Raw genomic sequence first — 19,916 nt, forward strand, 5'->3', positions numbered from 1 at the left:
AAAAAATGGGAAACACAGAAAACTAAGGAGGAGACAGGGAAGTGGCTAGATCTAGCCACTTTCCTGTCTCCTTGTTCGTTTCCTGTGTTCGTCATATCTTGGCTAGAATTTTTTCTGAAGCAATGCACCAACTAGCTCAACAATGAGTGTTATTAGATTATCTGCTGCTGTTGTTTTAGATGGCGTCACTTGCAATCAGTAGCTGCATTGTGCTGGACGATTAGTTGGCTTAAAGGGCCACTCACCAAGTTTGACAATTTTGAGCTGACAAGCGCAATGCGTACATAGGACGGTCACAATCACATCTGCTAAAATTGCAACGGCACACGCCACGGAAATGGGTAAAATCTCAAGATGAACGCTGCTCTTCCTTCCTTTCTCGAGTGCGCGCCCAGAAAATGAGGGCATGACGTACACGTAAGACTTGCCCTACGTACACGGCGGTGCTGCAGCGTTGGTCCTCTACTTAGACGACTACGCTCTGACGTTGACAACAGTAGCATGGGACATTGCGAAAATTATTTAACACGACATGTGTAGTTTATGTAATTTGTTGCTTGAATAGATAAATAAAACTTCAGATAAATAATGAGACGCAATAAGGGAATGTGTGCGTGTTTTCCATTTCGCCCCGTGAATCGCAACTAAATGCAGGGCTAATGTGCATGCATTTCGCATGTGTTCGTATTCTTGCGGTTAGTGCGTCAAGCAGACGCCTGCTCTGGAAAAGGAATTAATGGTCCTGCCCGTTCAAGCACTCATCATGCTCATCGCCAGCGTTTCCAAATCATCCAGAAGAAACGGGCAGTAGACTACAAAATAACGCTGGTGAACAAAACAATGCCGCTCGCGTGCTCTGGGGTTGGGCCTGTTCAGGCACGTCTTGCACACGTGACCTCTTGATCGGATGCCGGAAGGGTAGGGAAAATATTTGGCTTGCGAAGGCTACGCGGGGCAGCAGCAAGAATTTCGAGCTTGTCTCCTCTCATCCTCATTTCGCGCTGCTTAAAAAAAACTGTTTTCTCAGATTGTATTAAACCGATCGAAAAAATTTTTGTGGCATAACGCTCCTCATCGGACACACCTCACATTTTAACTAAAATTTGTTATGGGGCCTGGGGAGTGGCCTTTTAAACCACGCAGTATGAGTTTGCATGATTTCACGTCATTACCTGCGCTGTAGTATGGTGCAGCTTTCTGTTCTTAGAAGTCTCATTGCCTGCGCTTTTTCTTTGACGAAAGAAAAAGTGTTTGAAGTCTCATCGAACTTGTAGCAGAAATTCACTCGCATGACATCGCAGTATTTTTTTTGGGGACAACTTGGTACTGTGTAAGTTGTGTGAAAATAGTAGTGTATGTATGTTTCCAATATCCTGTTATGTTGCTCCCATCTTGCCTCTTTCTTTTTGTGTGGTATTTTAACCTCTTACAGTCAAACCTTGTTATAACGAAGTTTAAGGGGGAGTCATAAATACATCATTACATGCATTAGTTCGTTATAGCCAATATCCATTTCTAATGACAATTAGTCAGCAAGAGAAAATGTACTCGCCAGTGAATATTACAGCTGCCCTCTGACAAGTAAAAAACAAGCAAAAAAATAGCACTTTATTTCGGCTGAATTCAGCGCGCCAGCTGACAGATCAATTCGAAGAAAAATAGTACTCAATAGACTTTTGCCGACTCTTCCACACATGGATCACTGCTTTCTGAGCTGCAGCAGCTATTTCGAGTCCGTCCTCACCATCTTCGTAAGCACCAAAGAAGTGGCACAGCAGGTCTGTCGCATCCAGCACTTGCGCTGGCATCGGTACATCGGGTTTGCCAACATTAGGCTCTCGGGTGTCGACACATTCATCACTGTCGCGTTGCACGCCCGTCACCGCGAGCACAATTTCCGCATCTGACAACTCTTCGGTTGTCACCACGTCAGCATCGGCACCGACGTATCTGCAGAAAGTGTTGCAGTCGGGCACAACACCGGCATAAAGAGAGCGTCCCACAACATCTGGGCCTGGTCGTCCGCGGCACCCACACATCGCCAAAATCTTCGGCTGCTATTTTTTTTTCTTAATGCCAGACTCAAGGGCTTTCAACATTGCTGATTTCTGCTCGATTGTTATATTTTTGCGCTTACGTTTGCCGCTGCCATTGTCCATCTCATGTCTAGCAGCGGAAACTGATAGAGGTGGTGTTCCTCTTCAACAGCGAACAACAAAGAAAAAAAGCCACAATCTCCACCGCCGTGGCGGCGCACGAGGCTCCAGCTTGGAGCTGAAGAGGAGGAGGAGGTCAGGTGCGCGAGTGGGTCAACAAGTTCTACAGAAGAGGGGAGGCCGGCTGATGGGCACGCTCGCGCGAGTTGCTACGCGGGCGAGTTCATTAGTTCCAGAGGAGAAGGGAAGCAGGGTGACTTGCTCCCACATGCGTGTTGCCCGGGAAGCGCAAGGCGCGAGTTTTGAATTACCGCGGCCGTGATGAGACGTAAACAGTGGCACGCTATAAGATATTGAGAATTGACGTATACGAAAATGATCAGTAAATGCTCATTGTAGACGAGGAATGGTTCGTTATATACATTGTGGGGAAATTTTTGCTTCGTTAAAATGAGGTTTTAAATATATGGGCGTCTATGGGAATTTCAAGGGGAATTACAATTGCTTTGTTATATTCATTAGTTTGTTATATTTTGCTTGGTATAACGAGGTTTTACTGCATTTGCATTGATGTATGCAGATCAACTGCAAGCTGTTCACCTTCGACAAGACAACAAGTTCTTGGCAGGAGCGAGGTCGTGGCAGCTTACGATTGAACGACCAGGAGGTCGATGGCGTGCTGCAGTCAAGAATGGGTACGTATTCTCACCTGCGTAGTGTTAAAGGGACCCTGAAATGGTTTTTTAAAGCTTTGTCAGCATTTAGGCCAGAGCGTCATCAAACCATATGCACCACAAATTTAGTGACATGCTGTGTATCAAAACCGCTGCAGGCAATTATGTCATACCCACCTTTTCATTACTGTCTTGCATCCTCAACTCATGCGACACGCTGGCAATCACAGAGCTCTCATGAGTGCACTCGACAGTTTGAGCTTCGCCCAGTCTAGACCTCAGAGGTTGTATGCCGGCCAGTTGCGCGCAGTCTCGGAAGCCATTACACAGTGCGCCTAGCAGCACGCACGCTATCTGGCAACAGAGACTAAGGTCGCAGAGTGCTTCGTATTTGCTCCGACAGGTGCCGCCACCTATCAGCCCATCTTACTTCACGCATTCCACACCAATCAGATTAGCAGCGTGGGTGCCCTCGCGTTACCAGTGCATGTTGTTCAGTGAATGGTTGGTTGAAGACGAATTTGGCTTCGTTGCAAGGAGCTGCAGCGATTCGCCGCCTAAATTACACAGTTTACGCAGAGAGCTGAAATCAGTCTGCAAATGACCCTTAGGATTCAGTCTACTGCCTCAGTGTGTTTGTACTACAAGATCGTCAAAGTCGTTTCAGCGCCCCTTTAGCTTGAAAGCACCATCAAAACTAGTCAAATTTCTTGAAACCTCTCGCTGTCAATGTTGAAAAAGTACATTTTCGCATTTTCTGCTACTGTGTCACTGATTTACCGATGCAGTCTGCGTGGTGCGCGATTCTACTAGTTGTGCCATCTTTAGGTTCTTTCTGAAAGCACATATCCTTGCCCCTCGCTGTGTTGGTATGTATAGTGAAAAGTACGGAGCGACTGCATCCACCCGCTTCTGCTGGCAGGCATGGTCTCTCCACTCATATTGCTTTCTCGATCTGAGTGACCACGCAGTACACACGTGATTATGGTTACAAGAGTTGCTGTGCCATCTGAAGCAGGTTTGCAGGTGCTTTTTGCATTCTACTGGTTTGCCTTCTACAATGGATCAAATTAAGGGGCACCTGCTGTGGCCTCTCTAATAGGCCCACTCATGAAAGACTGTGATTGCAGCTTTACTTGCTGCTGTCTGCAGCAAACAAGGTTGTTGTATCGCCTATCTATCCTTATCTGTCATTTTGATTTCACACATGCCGTTTACTACACTTCAAGCTTTCATGATAAAGTCAAACCTCAATATATCGAACACGGATATATCGAATTATTGCCTATATTGAACGGTTCCTAGATCACGCGGTAAATCGCATGCATTATTGATTTTTTATTTCGAACAAAGTTTGACATATAATGGATATATCGAACTCAGCCACCCCAAACCGCCCGCGCTCCATTGACAGGCGGCGAGCTTTCCCGCAACTCTCGAAAGTAGCGGTAGAGCGGCGGGCGTTTATGAATGCCGCACACATCGATGGCGCCGAGAGCGCCACTTTAACATAGCAGCGTACGCACGTCGCAGCCTTGCGGTAGAGGTTCTTGAATGAGGAAAGTGAAGAGAAAAGCGCGGAGCTGTTATTGTCTTTCAATATGAAGGCACCGACACGGCTTCGCGCGGGGGAAGGAGTAGTGGGAGGTAAAGATTGAGGTGGAAAGTATAGGAAGGAAAGGACGCAGACGACTGTCTTGCATGCGGCCCGCGCTGCCGCCGGGAAAGGGAAAGCAGTCGGGTGAGCCGGCACGGGCGCGCCATGTGCGCGCTTTACACCCGGACTCACGCCGCAGCCTTGCAGCTTGCAGTCGTTGCAGTCTCTATGGTGTCAACGGCACACTGCGCACTTGTTGCAAGCTCCTCCCCCGTAGCATCGGTTGTCGTGCTCGCAGTGTTCCTGCTTTCGGAGTTAGGCCTGTCGCACGCTGTGGTGCGCAACAGGCCTAACTCGGAATGGCGGAGCTCATGGCAGAGCTCACGGATGTGGAGATTGTCGCCGAAGCTACTGCTGAGCAGCCAAATAAAGACTGCCGAGGTGGATCCCGCAAGCGCTGATGGTGCCCCGCTCCCGACATCAACTGAGGTCGTAGCTGCCTTGGCCCTTGTGCGCCGCCACTGCGGCGCGATTGAAGGCACCGGCCTATCACTTATGGATCGCCTGGACTATATTGAGGACTCAGTCGTCAAACACGCCATGGCCAACAAAAAGCAGGCTACTCTTTTTCAATATTTTAAACCAACACAATAAATACTATGTTTGAATCTTCAAGTGAGTATTTAATGCACCACGCTTGAACTGTTCGTTGGTTGTTTTCAGCAAGCTGTTGACACATTTTTTTCGTGATTTTTTTGTATCGAATTCTGGATATATCGAACTACTTCGCAATCGGCGCGCCGTTCGATATATCGAGGTTCGACTGTATTCCCTAAACCGAGCTGACATTGCGGCAATGTCATGGCCCGACACACCCAACAGTGAAAATATTCAGTGTGGAACACACCTGATTCTGCAAGATTGTTTTATTTCTGCTTCGTGCAATCTCTGTGATTCCTTTCGCCACGGTGCCTCTGTGCGATAGGCAACTTGTGATGCATTTGGCTGATCGTGCACTCTGCTTTCATGGGGCCAATTTTTTCAGAGCACAGTGCACTAGCACAGGAGTGCTTTGAGACACCTTGACCTTTGACCTGACTGAAATCTGGCAATGTTCTGGTCACGTAATTTGTATCGCTTTCATTGTTGGCATAATGCACCTTGTTTGCAACAGCCACGTTCAGCCATGACATGCATCCTCTGGCTAAAATCAAGAGTTGGTTCTGCATTGTCGCAATACAAGTTGGATCTTGGTAGCGACCAATTGAATGTGCATCACCCTGAAACGATGATGGCAGTTTTGTACAAAGTCAATTAGCCATTAAAGCAAGTCGATAGTACGGAGTAAAACAAGAAAGGAGGGCCGACTCCGCTAGTCTGGAAGGGACCTATTTTTAAACGCCCCTTCACGCTTCACTACACGTTTGCCAGATGGCGCTACGAATAGAGAATCGCAATGAAGGAGAAACGCTGTCCTCTAACAGAGCCGCGGGCAGGGGCTCCGTCTCTCGTTGCTATAGCAGCTTCATGGACGCATGCTTGGCGGAGTTCGCAGGTCCGCTTGCCTAATCCGTTTTGTCGTCTGCTATGCACATGCCGTATGCCTGCTACCAATTTTTTTTGTAGAGAGCATAACTATTGCAGCTTGTGGATTGATGTCGTGAGAAGAAATAACTCAATTTATTGTTTCACTTCATTTATTCGAAACAGGCCAAATGCCCAACATCTTTAATGTAGACAACACAGAAGTATACAATGCCACTACAACAAACATAAATACAGTCGAATATCAATAATTTGAGCATGCTTTATTTGAACTTCCAGTTAATTAGAACTGATGCTGTAGTCCCATCAAAGCTTTGTATATTCGAATGGGTGAAAACCCCTGGTAATGCGAATGGGCAAGCATTTTCGACAGTAAATTTGAACATACCGCGCTCCAAAAATGCTCTCAGCACTCTGCTCAATCCGGCAGTGGCACCTCCAACACTGCAACGCTGGGTGCGAAGAATGAAAAGAAGAAAAGGAAAGAAAAGCCCGCGGCGGGATGTTTGCTCTTTCTTGAATGTCGATCTGCGATGTACTTATGCCACGCTTCTCTCTTTTCCATTCCTGCCACGTAGAGACCCTTCTCCTTACAATGCCGCACACGAAGAGAGAAAGGGGGAAAAAAAAACAGAAAGCTGTCGCGGGCTCTCTTTTTCAAATGCTGATCTGCGACGCGCAGGTGCCACGCTTCCCCCTTTCCTGTCCCTGTCACATAATGACCCTTCTCCTATCAACGCCGCACGCGAAAGGAGGAGAAAAAAAAAAGCTGTCGTGGAATGTTGGTTCTATCTCAAATGCCGATCTGCTTCTCTCTGCGTGGAGACGCTCCTCCTTTCTCGTCATGTGCTAGCCACACTGCTGCTGCGGCGCAGAGGGTAGCAGCAGAGACGCAATCTTTGTCGTCGTCTTTAGAGAGTGTTCGTGCTGGACATTGCTGCGCGCAACTTCTCTTGCCAGGAAAATGCTGTAGCCGAAATAGAAATGCTTTGCCCCGCCACGGTGGTCTTGTGGCTAAAGTACTCGGCTGCTGACCCGCAGGTCGCGGGATCGAATCCCGGCTGCGGCGGCTGCATTTCAGGTGGGGGCGGAAATGTTGTAGGCCCGTGTGCTCAGATTTGGGTGCACATTAAAGAACCCCAGGTGATCTAAATTTCCGGAGCTCTCCTCTACGGCGTCTCTCATAATCAAATGGTGGTATTGGGACGTTAAACCCCACATATCAATCACTCAATGAAATAGAAATGCTTGGCAAACTGCATGTGAAATTGACTCGCTGCAAGGCAAACCTGTGCAGACGCGCATCGCCGATTACTTCAATAAATGACGGATGTCCTGTGATTTGTGAATAAATGTAAGTCGTCTGAAACTTCCCCTTCGTGTGTTAGCTCAGTGCACATGCGTCACTGCATGGTGAGCGTTCCGTTCATTAGCTTTCATTAATTCAAACTTCTTTTAATACGAACAAATTTTTGGGCCCCTTTGACTTAGAATTAACGAGATTCGACTATATAACATATACATAAACTTAGTGCATGAGTTAACACAAAGCATGGTATGTAGAGTAACGTAACCAAAATTTTAACTTTATTGACAAACATGGCTTCTTAGTACATAAACTAACATGACAAGAAAAACTAGGAAAGTGGTCCGCAATGTGCAAACGAAACTTGTGATGAAGAGGTGGTGTTTGTCACTTCTTTTCTTCGCTTTCATTAAGTGCGGAGATGCTTCACTTGCTTGTTTTTTTTCTCTCGATGCTTTTTGCGCCACTGGGCTCTCTTGCGAGCAATATTTTTGCATTTTCATGAGAACGTAGTATTGCAGAATTCCTGCTAAGACTTCTTCATTGTGAGCTTCACGAGACAAGCTGAAACTGTGTGTCCCCAGCACATGGTAATTCGTTGCCTCATAAACATTAGGCGACTTTGCTATTATAAGAAAAGTAGTTCTCGGCCGCATGCAACAGTTTGTACAGATGCATGTTTGAATACATTAATCGGCCGTGTGTCTTGGTGGCACTGAGACCAGAAATGTCTTCTTTAACGGGCTGCAAATTTGAACCACGTGCGCCCATGCACATTTCACAGTCAGACTTTTGGCGGAAATTTTGTGCCACATATCCAGCAATGAAGTCTATTATGCAGTCAATTATGGCAGGATTGTCCTCTGTCTAGGGTAAAATATCTTCACATTCCCAAAGGGAACGAAACGTGTGTTGGAGGGCTAGTTGGTTAGACCTGTGTGTGCCATGGAGGAGACAGATATCTGGTATAAAGTACTTTTCGAAGTGTCGAGCACACATTAAATGTCTTTGAATTTCAGCAGTCGCTTACTCACAGGTACTTTTGGACGCCACTGATCCAGTAGCTTCGGATCACATGGGGCCGCGGAGAGTGGAATCTGCTCCCACCCTTCGCCATAACCACATTTGCATCTGAGAACAAAACCCTTCATTGCGCCCTGCTCGGTTGCCCCCCATCTTGACACACAAGTACCAAGATGCCTTGTCCCTTCGAGCGTGAATAAGCACACTGCAGACATTTTAAATAAAGGTTGTAACACGAAAATGTCCGACCAACACTACCACGTCCAGGCATGAAAAACAAGTGTACGTCTGCTCTGCTGTTTTTGAAGAAGGTTCGGAGGGGACGAATAAGCATAATGCGGAGAAGACGCGGTGGATAAAGTGGTTACAATTGAGCGCAGCAAAAAAACTGCCGTCGCTGCGCAGCGGCACTCTGCTGCTTGGCGCTTCACAAGCATATCAGAGCGGTTTTTTTTTCACACCTGAATGAGAATTTTTGCCCGCGTGAAGTATCATACAACCGTAGTTTGCCATCGAACGTTGGTGCCAAATAATCATATTTTCTGGGAACATATTAGCACATTTCTAGTTTTCACGATTTCGAGCGTAGGAGCTGGATAATCATAATAAGCGGGAACATGTCAAGGAGGTTCTACTGTCTCAGCAGTTTACATGTTTGGATGTCAAAAAATGTTAACCTATAATATTCCTTCTTCCTGTTTTGCAGTAATGCGAACACAGGGCAGCTTGCGTGTCATCCTGAACACCAAGGTGTGGTCTGGAATGGTTGTAGAGCACCCTAGTTCAAAGACCGTCCGCACGTCGGCCATCGACCCCGACGGAATTCGTGTCTACCTCATTCAGGTGAGCAAGTTGACCTGTGATGATCACTTTGGTAGTTTCACAATTTGTCATGACCCGCTGTCGTAGTTTAGAGGCGGTGGTGTTGCACAGCTGAGTACAAGGGCACTGGTTTAGGCAGTCAGGGAATATGTTAGCCTGTGAAAGACTTGATCAGTCATATGTTGTGACTTGGTTTTTCAGGCTGGTATGAATGTAGGTGCACGCTAACCCCTTAAGTTCTTTCCTGCCCAAACTGCCCCCAACTGCTTGCAACAAGCAGAGCTAATCTTGGTAGCATAGGTATTCCCCTGTAGTGTCCAGGACGAGGAGTGCCCGTCTACAGCTTAGATGACGTGTTATCCACCAGATGGCAGCATGTACCCGATGATTTAGTTTTCTGTTGTGGCAGGAGTGCAGTTGTATGAAGAGGTGGCATACTGTAGCACGGATCCATGCATAGCTGGTCGGCCAGCACAAAAAAGCTTTTGATCTTCTTCGGGTAACGATGATTTGGATACAGATGTTTATCTTGTGTCCGCAAGTGAAGACAGTGATGATGGTTAATTGAGCTACTTTTCGGATGATGATGAAGAAAGTTCAGAAGCGAACGTTGCGAGTGTTTGCCAGTGTGGACACTTTGTGATATCCTGTGTTTTGAAAATTTTCACACAGTCCCAAAGCTTCCCGAGTGAAATAGCCCAAGAGTGCTTGGGCTACTCAAGTGAAGGAAGATGTGGCGTGTGCAACTGTCTTGTTTTTAATGTTTCTATTTTTATTAGCAGCAGGTAGCTGGATTTTTACGTATTGTTCTGAAATGATCTTTATTCTGTAGATTTCACTAAGTATGGACTAAAATATTTTTTCAACATAGACTACCTACTTTTTAGTACAGTCAGATTCGAAATCACTGACTCTGTCGGACCAGTGCATTCTTCACGTGTATTCAAAAATTTACATCGCAGTGCAAAGCTGGCATGTTTTCCGAAATTCTACTGGTTGCATTATTGGTCTAATCTTTTTAAAGGCACTTACTTTTGCTCCTTTCTTTGTTAGTATGTGTATTGAAGAGCAACTGCGCCTACCCGTTTTTACTGAGGGGCTTGGTCGTTCCACGCATGCTACTTTTTTTAACTGAGTGACCATGTAGTGTGCACGTGACTACGAGCCTGAGGGTTTTTCTACCATTAGCCTCAGATTTTCACCTGCTTTTTTTTTGCATTTTGTTTTGTGTGTGCTATGGTGTGTTCAAGTTCAGAGGTGTTTACCATTGCCTCTTAAATTCAACCAAACTGCTACTTGATCGCTGCTTCCGCTCGCTTGCCGCTGCCTCACTTGTTGCTATCAGCAGGGAATGAGGTTGTGTTCTCTTTCCATCCACCATTTTCCTGTGCATCAAGCTTCCCTGGTATTCCCAAAAGTAAGCCGACACTGGGGGTGCATCACGGCCAAAAACACCCAACAGGAGAGGGGGGGGGGGGAGGTAATAGAAGCTCTGTCAGCTAAGAGGCTATTTTCTGTTGTTTTAACATGAAAGTGTTTTATGCTGGGGTCGACCCCGGCTCTGCTGATGTACTCATCACGGAAGTGATGTTGAAAAATATATTCTAAGAAATTGTGAAGAAAAAATCAAAAGGCAAACATCTGTCACGTAGAGTCGAACCAGCAAGTTCTCGATTATCAGCACTCGGCTCTAACCACTACACCACTAAGCGTACGTTTCTGGAGTGCTAACGGCAAGGCATTTATATACACCATACACAATTTAGCAGTTCTCAAAGCTTCGAAACTTTAGCGCGTTTTCGTTATCAGCGGCGAGATCGCGATGGTCTTGCGTTTCGACGTGCTCTCAAGATCACCGCCTCCACGAAGCGCCGCCCCCACAATCCCACAGAGCGCGCTCTCTTTTGCGCGCGGGCTTGTCAGGCTCGAAATTTAGGAGAAAACGAAGGTCATTTTGCTCTCGGCTACGACCGCGTTTACGAAAGGAGCGCGCTGCTGACACATGACACAGGAAGAATCGTGACAGTTGTTAGTCTCCACTTGTCCTGTATATGCTAATTTCATGCATGCTTTCTGCTTGAGGTGTGCGCTTCAAGTTTTTAGCCGCTTGGTGTTCGTAGCGCGACTTTATAATTTGTTGCTGTTGCTGCAAAAATGCACAGTAAACGCTCAACTACCTCTGTAAGGACACGTTTCACTTTTGTGTTATATTGATTTCTATATAGGGGGATCAGCCACGTTTTTACCTGTCTGGCAATCTGCGAAGAATTCGGTAGCCGATGCTTTCAAGCACATTCTTGTCTGCAGTTCATGTTGCAGGCTTTCCGAAGCTAAAAGCACGAAATTTCGGTTGTTAACCCTATTTCATTGAAACTTCAGAAGTCGGACAAAGCAGCGGATGATGATGGACAGTCTTGTAAGCGAAAGAAAGAAAGGCAATGGTGGGGATAGCAAAGCATCAACTTGCGCTGGTCAGTACAACATTTAAATCTAAGAAGCAAGTAAGTGCGCAAGCACCTACTTGTTCTTTCAATCAGTACAACATTAGAATAGTATAGACAAAAGGGACCTGCATTTCGAACTCTAGGCAAGGTCATCAGTGCTATGGGCTTTGTGCATTTTTCGCTGTGTGAGCCCTCAATTCTTGCCAGAGTTCAGTGCGTATACACTTTTTACACCAGAGGTAAGTTGCTTGAATATTTTAAAGGGATTATGACTTACACTTATGGCAGGGTCTCAGTGCTTAAACTTTAAACATTTCCACAACATGCATGAGGAGGACAAATCGTGCATCTTTGCAGGCAAACGCCAAGGACGCCGAGCAGCTCTACAGTGCACTCGAGTGCCGTGTCGCATCGCTCAAGGCTGCAGAAGACAGCGGCACTGGCGTGTCACCTGTGCCAGCAGCCATGCAGGGACTGCCGCCCTCCGCGGACAGCTCGTCGTCATTTCCAGAGTCTGTGGGAAGCTTGGAAGACGACGGAGCACCGCAGTCGAAACGACCGCGTCTGCAGGAGTCGGACGGCAGTCTTCCAGACAGCAGCCACGGAGAGGACTCGGTCGCAACGGCCGAGTGCGAGAGCAGTGCAGAAGACAAGGGATAGGCGTCCTCTCTGGGACCGTGAAAACGTCCTCGGACAAGGCAGTGGGCGACGAGGGTGGGGTTGAAGCAGTGAAGCCATTGCTGTCGTTTATGTTGTTTGGGCTCCCCAACGGTTCGCGTTGTGACGAGGCTCGATTGGCTCGAAATTGGACGATTCTTGCCTGCGCGGCTTATATTCCTGGAGGGAAACTACAAGGTCTGCATGGGCCGTGGAATATTGCGAAGCCATTGCCTGGATTTTGAGTCCAGACTTCAGCAGGAGCAAACAGGCGCCAGACCGAAGTCTATAATTCTGCTGCACTATTATGAAGATGTTGTCATTTGATTCGTACTGGATTTTTGCAAGCTTCTTTTTTTTTAGTATAGCATCAGCATTGAAATCTTCACAGTCGTAATGCATGAACAAGCTGTATTTTTTCTTCTTCCTTCAGGCTTGGGAAGTCTCCGAGAGGATGCCATTCTTTGTTGACTATTTTCAGAGGTGCTTTCAATGTTGTTCATTCGATGCCCAGCGGGATGTTTCACCTAAGGGATAGGCACCCTTTCTTGATGGCTTAACCAACAGGCCTGTAACCATCAAAAGCTTGATCCCTAAACTAGGTTGATACAGGATGCAACTGCAGTCTTGACCACACGTTAGCACAATGGCGGCGCTTTATTTTGCAGCATTTCTTGTACTATGCAGCGTTAACTTTTTTTCTGCTTGTTTTACTTTTTTTACTTCATAGTTGCGTAGCATGGAATCTGCACTAGTTATTACAGCGTAGTGTCGTTCGATTTGCACAAGCCTAGTACACGAAACGTGGAACACATAGTTCCAGCAGGACATACGGATGCAAAGGGACTGCCAAACGAATGCACATGCAAAAGATATGTGCTAAGTACTTGTAGTGTGGAGGAAATCTGCATTTGACATTCAGCTGCAGTCTGGCTACGATGTTCTCAACTGTAGCAACCCTTAATAAAACCACTGCCCCGGCGAACTCAATGTTATGGAAGCCTGCATGTCATCTTGCTCACTGTCTATAGTACTTGCAAGCAGGCTAACGTAACATAAAAAGTGACATCATCCAGGGTCAGGCGAGCAGGAGTAGGTTGAAGGAGCACTGACAAAAAATTTGTGCACCTCTCTCTCTCTCTCTCTTTTTTTTTTTTTGCAATAGGTAGGCTAGACCTACTTATCATGGCTGAAAACCTCATTTTGGCGAGTGTGCGACAGCTTATTTATTGAGAGACATCTTTAGAGCACCCAGCCTCAGCTTTGGTCTCGAAGAGGCCCAAGCTAGGTAGGAGCAGTTCCAGGGGCAAGGTAAACACATCTGGCCATGTGACCACGCAAAAATGTAACATGGGTGCTGCGTGCGCGAGCGAAAGCCGTACTGATAGCCAGCACACGCGAAGCCGCAGTCATGGAGGCGAAATCAAAGGTAGCACAAGGCATGTGCCAGCAACCAGCCAACACAGACTCATGACTTAGGTTTGTTCATGTTGCCCCTGCGTTAATGTCAGAGTGGCAAGGCGCCCCCGTCTCTCAGTCATGCGGCATGCGCTTTAAATTTAATTTAAAATATATTCTAGGCTACACTTGGCCTTCATATCTCGAAGGCGTTGTGTATGTCTGGACGTAAATCTATCTCGCTCAATACCTTGCCTTCGAAATTTTGCGTCGGTGTTCTTTTTATGTCATCGTTGCTCCCAGTTTTCGTCGTTTCTGTCGGTGCGTTCGACCATGAGTGTTTGAAGAAAGGCGAATCTTAAACCGGGTAGCACTCGAAGCCATACTTCCAAGCATGCGCGAACGGTCCTCACGACGGCTTGTGCCGTCGTGACAACCAGTAATAACTAGTACAATGGCCTGAGATGCCGTTTCTCTGTAAATTTGTGCAGGATTTATGGCAAGAAAACCGTTGGGGGTGTTCAAAACCCACAATGCAATCTTTCCCATCCCTTCCTGCTGTTTTGGTTTGGAGTTGCATTACTAGTGTAATTGCCTTGCTGGACTTTTTTTTTTCGTTAATGCACTTTTTATTGCTGCCTTGCATGTTAACCTTTTTTTTTTGCATTTCCTGCTTTAAGTTTTCCGAGATTTTTAAATCCAAGAAGGCTGTACAAAGATTCCTCCCCGCTTTCCCACTGTGTGGGTTTGCTCCAAGTGTCTGTTGGAAACTCGTAACCTGTCTCTTTTTGTTGTTGTTGCTGTTTTATTTTTTTTTTCATAGGATAAGTGCTCACAGAGAAAGTGAGCACTGCCTATGTTGCCTCGTTTATGCGAATGAAATGTTTTCGGGAACTTTTTTTCATTTTCCTCTAATGTGCCACGACTCCGCAAACTGTTACGCAATTACGTGCATCGCACGGTCATTGTATTGGCTTGGCTCGGCCATTGCCCTGCCCGAATGTGATCGGCTGTTGCCAGCAGCCTCTTGGCTTTGACAAGTCTTGCAGTGGTTCAGTAGGCGCCAATCCGCTGCAGCCGGGACTTGTCACAAGCACCGTTTTTGGGCCTTGTTCGGCCGTGCCTTTACATTGGGTTCCAACATGGACATGTTTCAACAGCGATGAAGCTTGCTTTACAGCCTGTAAATGGGAAATGTCTCTGTGTCGCTGGAAAAATGTGTACTATGTAACGCTGAATCTTTTTGCCGAGCTTTGCAGCGCTTACGTGTAGTTTTTTGGGGGCCGAATGTGCAGTGGCTTCTTTTTTGGTTGCTCTTAAGGCTATAGAGTGGCTGAGAAGCACGCAAAGCAGTTGTTGGGAGAGATCATTGACATAATATTGGTCATGTGAGCATTGTGTACATAATCGGAAAAGAGGCCCTTGTGTACCCCGGATGCTCCTCCTGGTTTGGATTAATGATTGCCCATCAAGTTTTTTTAATTTTTTTCATTGTTTCATGTCCCATGATAACAAGCTTAATGAGATGGGCTTGCAAATTCAGTCAGGCATTCTGTTAGTCAAAGATTTGTGGCACCCTTTTGCTTACGATTCCTTGTTGAAGCGTAACTTGCTTGATTTTTTGTTCGTGTGAGCATTTCACTTTTTTTTTTCTTTTGTTTAAGTGAGCTGACACCACCTGTCTGAAAGGTATTAAAAAAGATGGCACTGCTCCATGCCGTGCAGGGTCGAACCCACAGTCAGTTTATTCAGGTTTTTGTTAAAATATACTTTTTACTTGGACCGTTGATGCGTCATGTAACTAAATACGTTGCTGTGGAGCTGCTCGCTTTTCATGCAGCCTGATGGCATCTGTATAGTAAAATTGTCTGTAGTTTGAACACCTTGTTTGAAAAATAAAGCGGATGTGACAACATAATAGTAAAACCTTTCTCTGAAGCAGTCATTTCGTTGATCAAGACAAAGCAGTTGAAAGCAATACTAATCAGCAAACTGATTTTTCACGCATTAGTAAAGTACAATGTCCCAATTCAAAAAAACATTTCTTGCCGCGACACAAATTTGTAAGCAAGAAAACACGAAGAAAATACGGGCGTAGGCATCACCCTATGGTTCTCTCTTCATACACTGTAATGTCATAGTTTTTGTAGGTGTCTACTGGGCCCAACAAAGCTTCTAATCGATATTTAAGTATAGGGTCATCTGTGGGTTCCATAGACCTAGCATACGAGTTTTCAGAAAATTTTATCGTGCCAAAGGCACGAGAATGCGTAAAATACAGTTTGAAATTCCTTGCGTTATGCGCGGATATTTCAGTGTTAAATTCTAAAAGGAAGCATTGACCTTGGTTTTCTCTGCTAATAATGAACTTATGATAGTGAAAAATATGGCATTAGAGTTCTCAGAGGGTAGTTCGTCACTCTAAACCACGTCATTGTTTTGCCTGTGTAACACTGTCCCTCCACCCGCACCGCTCCTCTCGCCGCAGGTGTTGGAGTGGTGCCAAGTAGCTCACGCCCTCCTAGCAGTATCTGTTATCGGATGTACCTACGTATCTGTTTCCGCTAGTTTACCAGCGTGCAGCCGGCAGTGACCACTGTCAAAAGTGGGGGGTTCCGCCCTCAGAATTTTCTCTGTGGAGGTGCTAGCGCCCCCTCTCCCCGGCAGATGCGATTATGGTTGCTCCTACACTAGCTTGACCGAGCGACTTTTATAAGTCACTCGCCACGGAGGAGCGTGTCCTCTTCCCAGCACGCTAGTTTTTCTTCTTTTTTTTTCCTCCTCCTGGACTTCACCGTCCCCCCCCCCTTTTTTTTAGCTATACTTTCTTCACTCTAACAACTGTCCCTTCATTCCCCGTTCCCCCGTGAGTGTATCGGCAGAGGTGTATGAGGTGTATCACATGAAAGACGGTTGTCGTGCACTCCACACCCCGTTTCCTTACCTTTCCGCCTATTTCTAAAGAATCACCCCAACCCCACGCCATACCGTCCGCTTCCGGTCCTTGTTCACCTTTCATGGAACGTCTGACTGCATCGACGTGGCAGGCACCTGGGAACACAGTGCAACAACGCACAGCAGCGCGCACCGAAGGCAGAAAATGGGAGGGATCATGACGTCCGTGCCGTTTGTAATCGAAACAAGAAGGCACACGAAGGCGCCCTAAGGTCTTCAAGGTTCGCGCGCACAATTTCGGGCAATCACGCGGTGCGAATGTCCGCGCTTGGCTACACGCGGCGGCGCGTGGTTGCCGTGAAGCTTACGTTCGTATCATACCTCGCGGGTTGAAAATCGGTTCGCAACAGCCGTAACACATTACAGTGCAGGGTGATGGGCCTTGGCTGGGACCACAGGAAAATTAATCATCATCATCATCAGCCTGACTACGTCCACTGCAGGAGAAAGGCCTCTCCCATGTTCCGCCAGTTAACCCGGTCCTGTGCTTGCTGCTGCCAATTTATACCCGCAAACTTCTTAATCTCATCTGTCCACCTAACCTTCTGTCTCCCCCTAACCCGCTTCCCTTCTCTGGGAATCCAGTTAGTTACCCTTAATGACCAGCGGTTATCCTGTCTACGTGCTACATGCCCGGCCCATGTCCACTTCCTCTTCTTGATTTCAACTACGATATCCTTAGCCCCCGTTTGTCCCCTAATCCACTCTGCTCTCTTCTTGTCTCTTAAGGTTACACCTACCATTTTTCTTTCCATTGCTCGCTGCGTCGTCCTCAATTTAAGCTGAACCCTTTTTGTAAGTCTCCAGGTTTCTGCTCCGTAGCTAAGTACCGGCAAGATACAGCTGTTATATACCTTCCTCCTGAGGGATAGTGGAAATCTACCTGTCATAATTTGAGAGTGCTTGCCGAAAGTGCTTGCCGAAAATTCGTATCACCCCAATTTCGGTAGGAACCGTGATCGAATCACCGAGGTTCCGCCGTAGCTCGTTGTGGCGCGTTGGTGTTGCTTGAGTGCAGTCAGGATTTCGCGTTATTTTGTTAATGAGTGTAACACCTGCTGGATAAACAAAATTTGTAGATAAAAAAATGGCAGGTCCCACGCCTTGTGAGAACCAGTTTCATGCGAAGAAATCAGCCATTAAGCAGTTTTCAGCTGCATTTTTTTTCTTGTTGTTGTCTATGAGCCAAGCGTTGCTATGTGGAGCCACATGTTTTGTGCACACTGGGCAGTTATAGTTTAGCGTTAGCGTCATAGCGTAGGTTAAGGGAATTGCGTTACCGTGCAGCAAACGTTCGTTTTGGGCAGCGTCTTATAGTTTAGCGGGATAGCGTTTACGTGCCCCAGCTAGAATGGTGGCGCCACCTATTAGATGATCAATAAGTTAATTAGTAAAAATGAAAAGAAAACGAGAATGTTTGCCTATGCCACCGCGCGAAGCATTGTTAGAAGTTTATTTTAGTGATAATAAAAGTCAATAAGTATGAACCACGCACCAAACGCGAGAACATCTACGGTGCCGATTTGTTTACATCGATCTTGTAGTTAGGCTTAGGCGCGTTCGAAATGAGAAGCTATCTCAAAAACTACGCCAACTTATTCGTAATACTCGGTCATCGAAGCTAACTGAAGGCAAGCGAAGCCACTCTGAACAGTCGTTTGCGGCGGACGAGGGGAATCTTTCAAGAACTACGCCAAAATCACTTCGAAGCGGGCGTCCGAGAGCGCCGCCATGTTTACGTACACTACATACACCTACGCTACCACGGTAACGTGAAATCTGAAAAATACCACGTGTACGAGAAGCGGTACAGGTGACGTACTTATCTGCGCATGCGCACTTCGATTCTGGTAGCACGGTACACCCGGTAAACCCGCTATTGTGGGCCTGCCCGGCACGACTGACTGCTGATGGATCGGCACTACCGCATGTCATTGCCACTGCGCACGTTGTATGCGCATACCTTTCAGAGGCTATAAAAAGCCTCGCTGTCAATAAACGCTGTTCACTGTGTACGCTCTTATCTGTAACGTGCGCTTCAATGACGACGAAGCGTTCAAACCGCACTGCGACCATGGCTGCGCACGCAGCGCAACCGGATTTTGATGAGGAGGCTTACCGGCTGCGCTGCTTGGAAGCATATTTCGAAGTGCACGACGTTACGGACGGAAAGAAGCGATGGGGTATTCTTGTCACGGCGTCGAGCGCGAAGACAGTGGTCTTATTTACTGCACGCGGCGTGCCGGCGAAGATACAGGACCTGAAATACGATGACGCTGTGAAGTTCCTGGGTGAGCGATTTGCTCCGGTGTGCAACAAAATCGCAGAATCGTGCAAAGTTCCGCGCAAGGGATCAGCTTGCAACAGAGTCGTCAAATGAATTTTTAGTGTGCCGCGCAACGCGAGTGTTCGTCGGCAATTGTTGGCGAAGACGGAGCTCGCGCTGATGAAGGCGGAAGAGGCACCGCGGGCTGCAGAGATGGCAGCGGCAACTGTTAAACTCATGGCCAGCGCGCATAACACGAACAGTGTGCACGCAATGATGATGAAGCGCGAGGTCCAATAAATGAAGGCTTTCTGTCTAAGCCCCCAAAGATGTGGCTGTTTTGTGCGACGAAATAATGAGGGATGGGGTCAAGTGGGGCGCAACCAGGCTTCCGCCGAGAGTAGGTGAGCAGGGAAGACCGGCACGAAGCGACGTGCACACGCATCGGCTAAAGTGGTCATGCAGCGGGAAAATGCAAGTTCCGCCGTGTTAAATGCTTCACGTGTAAGAGGCAAGGGCGCCCTAGCCCGTGTGGGCCAGCAGCATTAGTGTCGGCAAAAGAAGCTATTTCGATGTTAAGGACAATGGTCATGGTAGTAGTGACGACTGCGAACAAGTTCTGCTCAACTCGCAAGTGGCGTTGGTGAACGCGGTCCAACCAACATTCCGCACTATGGAATGGGATGGCGCGCCTCTCCGAATGCAAGCAGACAGAGGTGCCCCCGTAACAATCATCACGTGACTCACACCAAATACCGTCACCTTAAGCCTCGGCTCCAGAAGACCACCTTGCAACTCCTCGTTTAACTTACCGTCAATTGTCAACTCCACGTCTGGGTAACATACGGCGGGATCACGCTGGAAGACGCCTTGACAGTGCTGGGATGCTATGGACCAGTTGGGCGAGGACAAGAAGTCGTCAAACCCTTCAAACAGCACTAAAGACAGGTTCTCGCCGTTGGAATCAAGGCTGTCCCCGGTAAGCCAACCTCTATTAAGGAAGTGGAGCAGTTATATTAGACTAGTTTGAAGACTTGTTCTCTGAAGAGGTAAGGGCCCACCCGTTGATCAAG

The 19,916-nt window shown here is 47.1% G+C and overlaps 1 protein-coding gene across 2 annotated transcripts in view; it reads left to right on the plus strand.

Annotated features, from left to right (window-relative positions):
* Positions 1–12,585, plus strand: part of RanBP3 (ran-binding protein 3) — a 198,080-nt gene extending 185,495 nt beyond the window's left edge. For both annotated transcript variants that reach the window (XM_075875757.1, XM_037431941.2), the window contains 3 exons: positions 2,737–2,851; positions 9,008–9,144; positions 11,925–12,585. In XM_075875757.1, the coding sequence (XP_075731872.1) occupies positions 2,737–2,851; positions 9,008–9,144; positions 11,925–12,227 (555 nt within the window). In that variant the 3' untranslated portion in view covers positions 12,228–12,585. The remainder of the gene's footprint in view (positions 1–2,736; positions 2,852–9,007; positions 9,145–11,924) is intronic.
* The last annotated feature ends 7,331 nt before the right edge of the window (positions 12,586–19,916 follow it).

This window comes from Rhipicephalus microplus, chromosome 10 (genome assembly GCF_043290135.1).
Source record: "Rhipicephalus microplus isolate Deutch F79 chromosome 10, USDA_Rmic, whole genome shotgun sequence".
In the NCBI taxonomy this organism is placed as follows: Eukaryota; Metazoa; Arthropoda; class Arachnida; order Ixodida; family Ixodidae; genus Rhipicephalus; species Rhipicephalus microplus.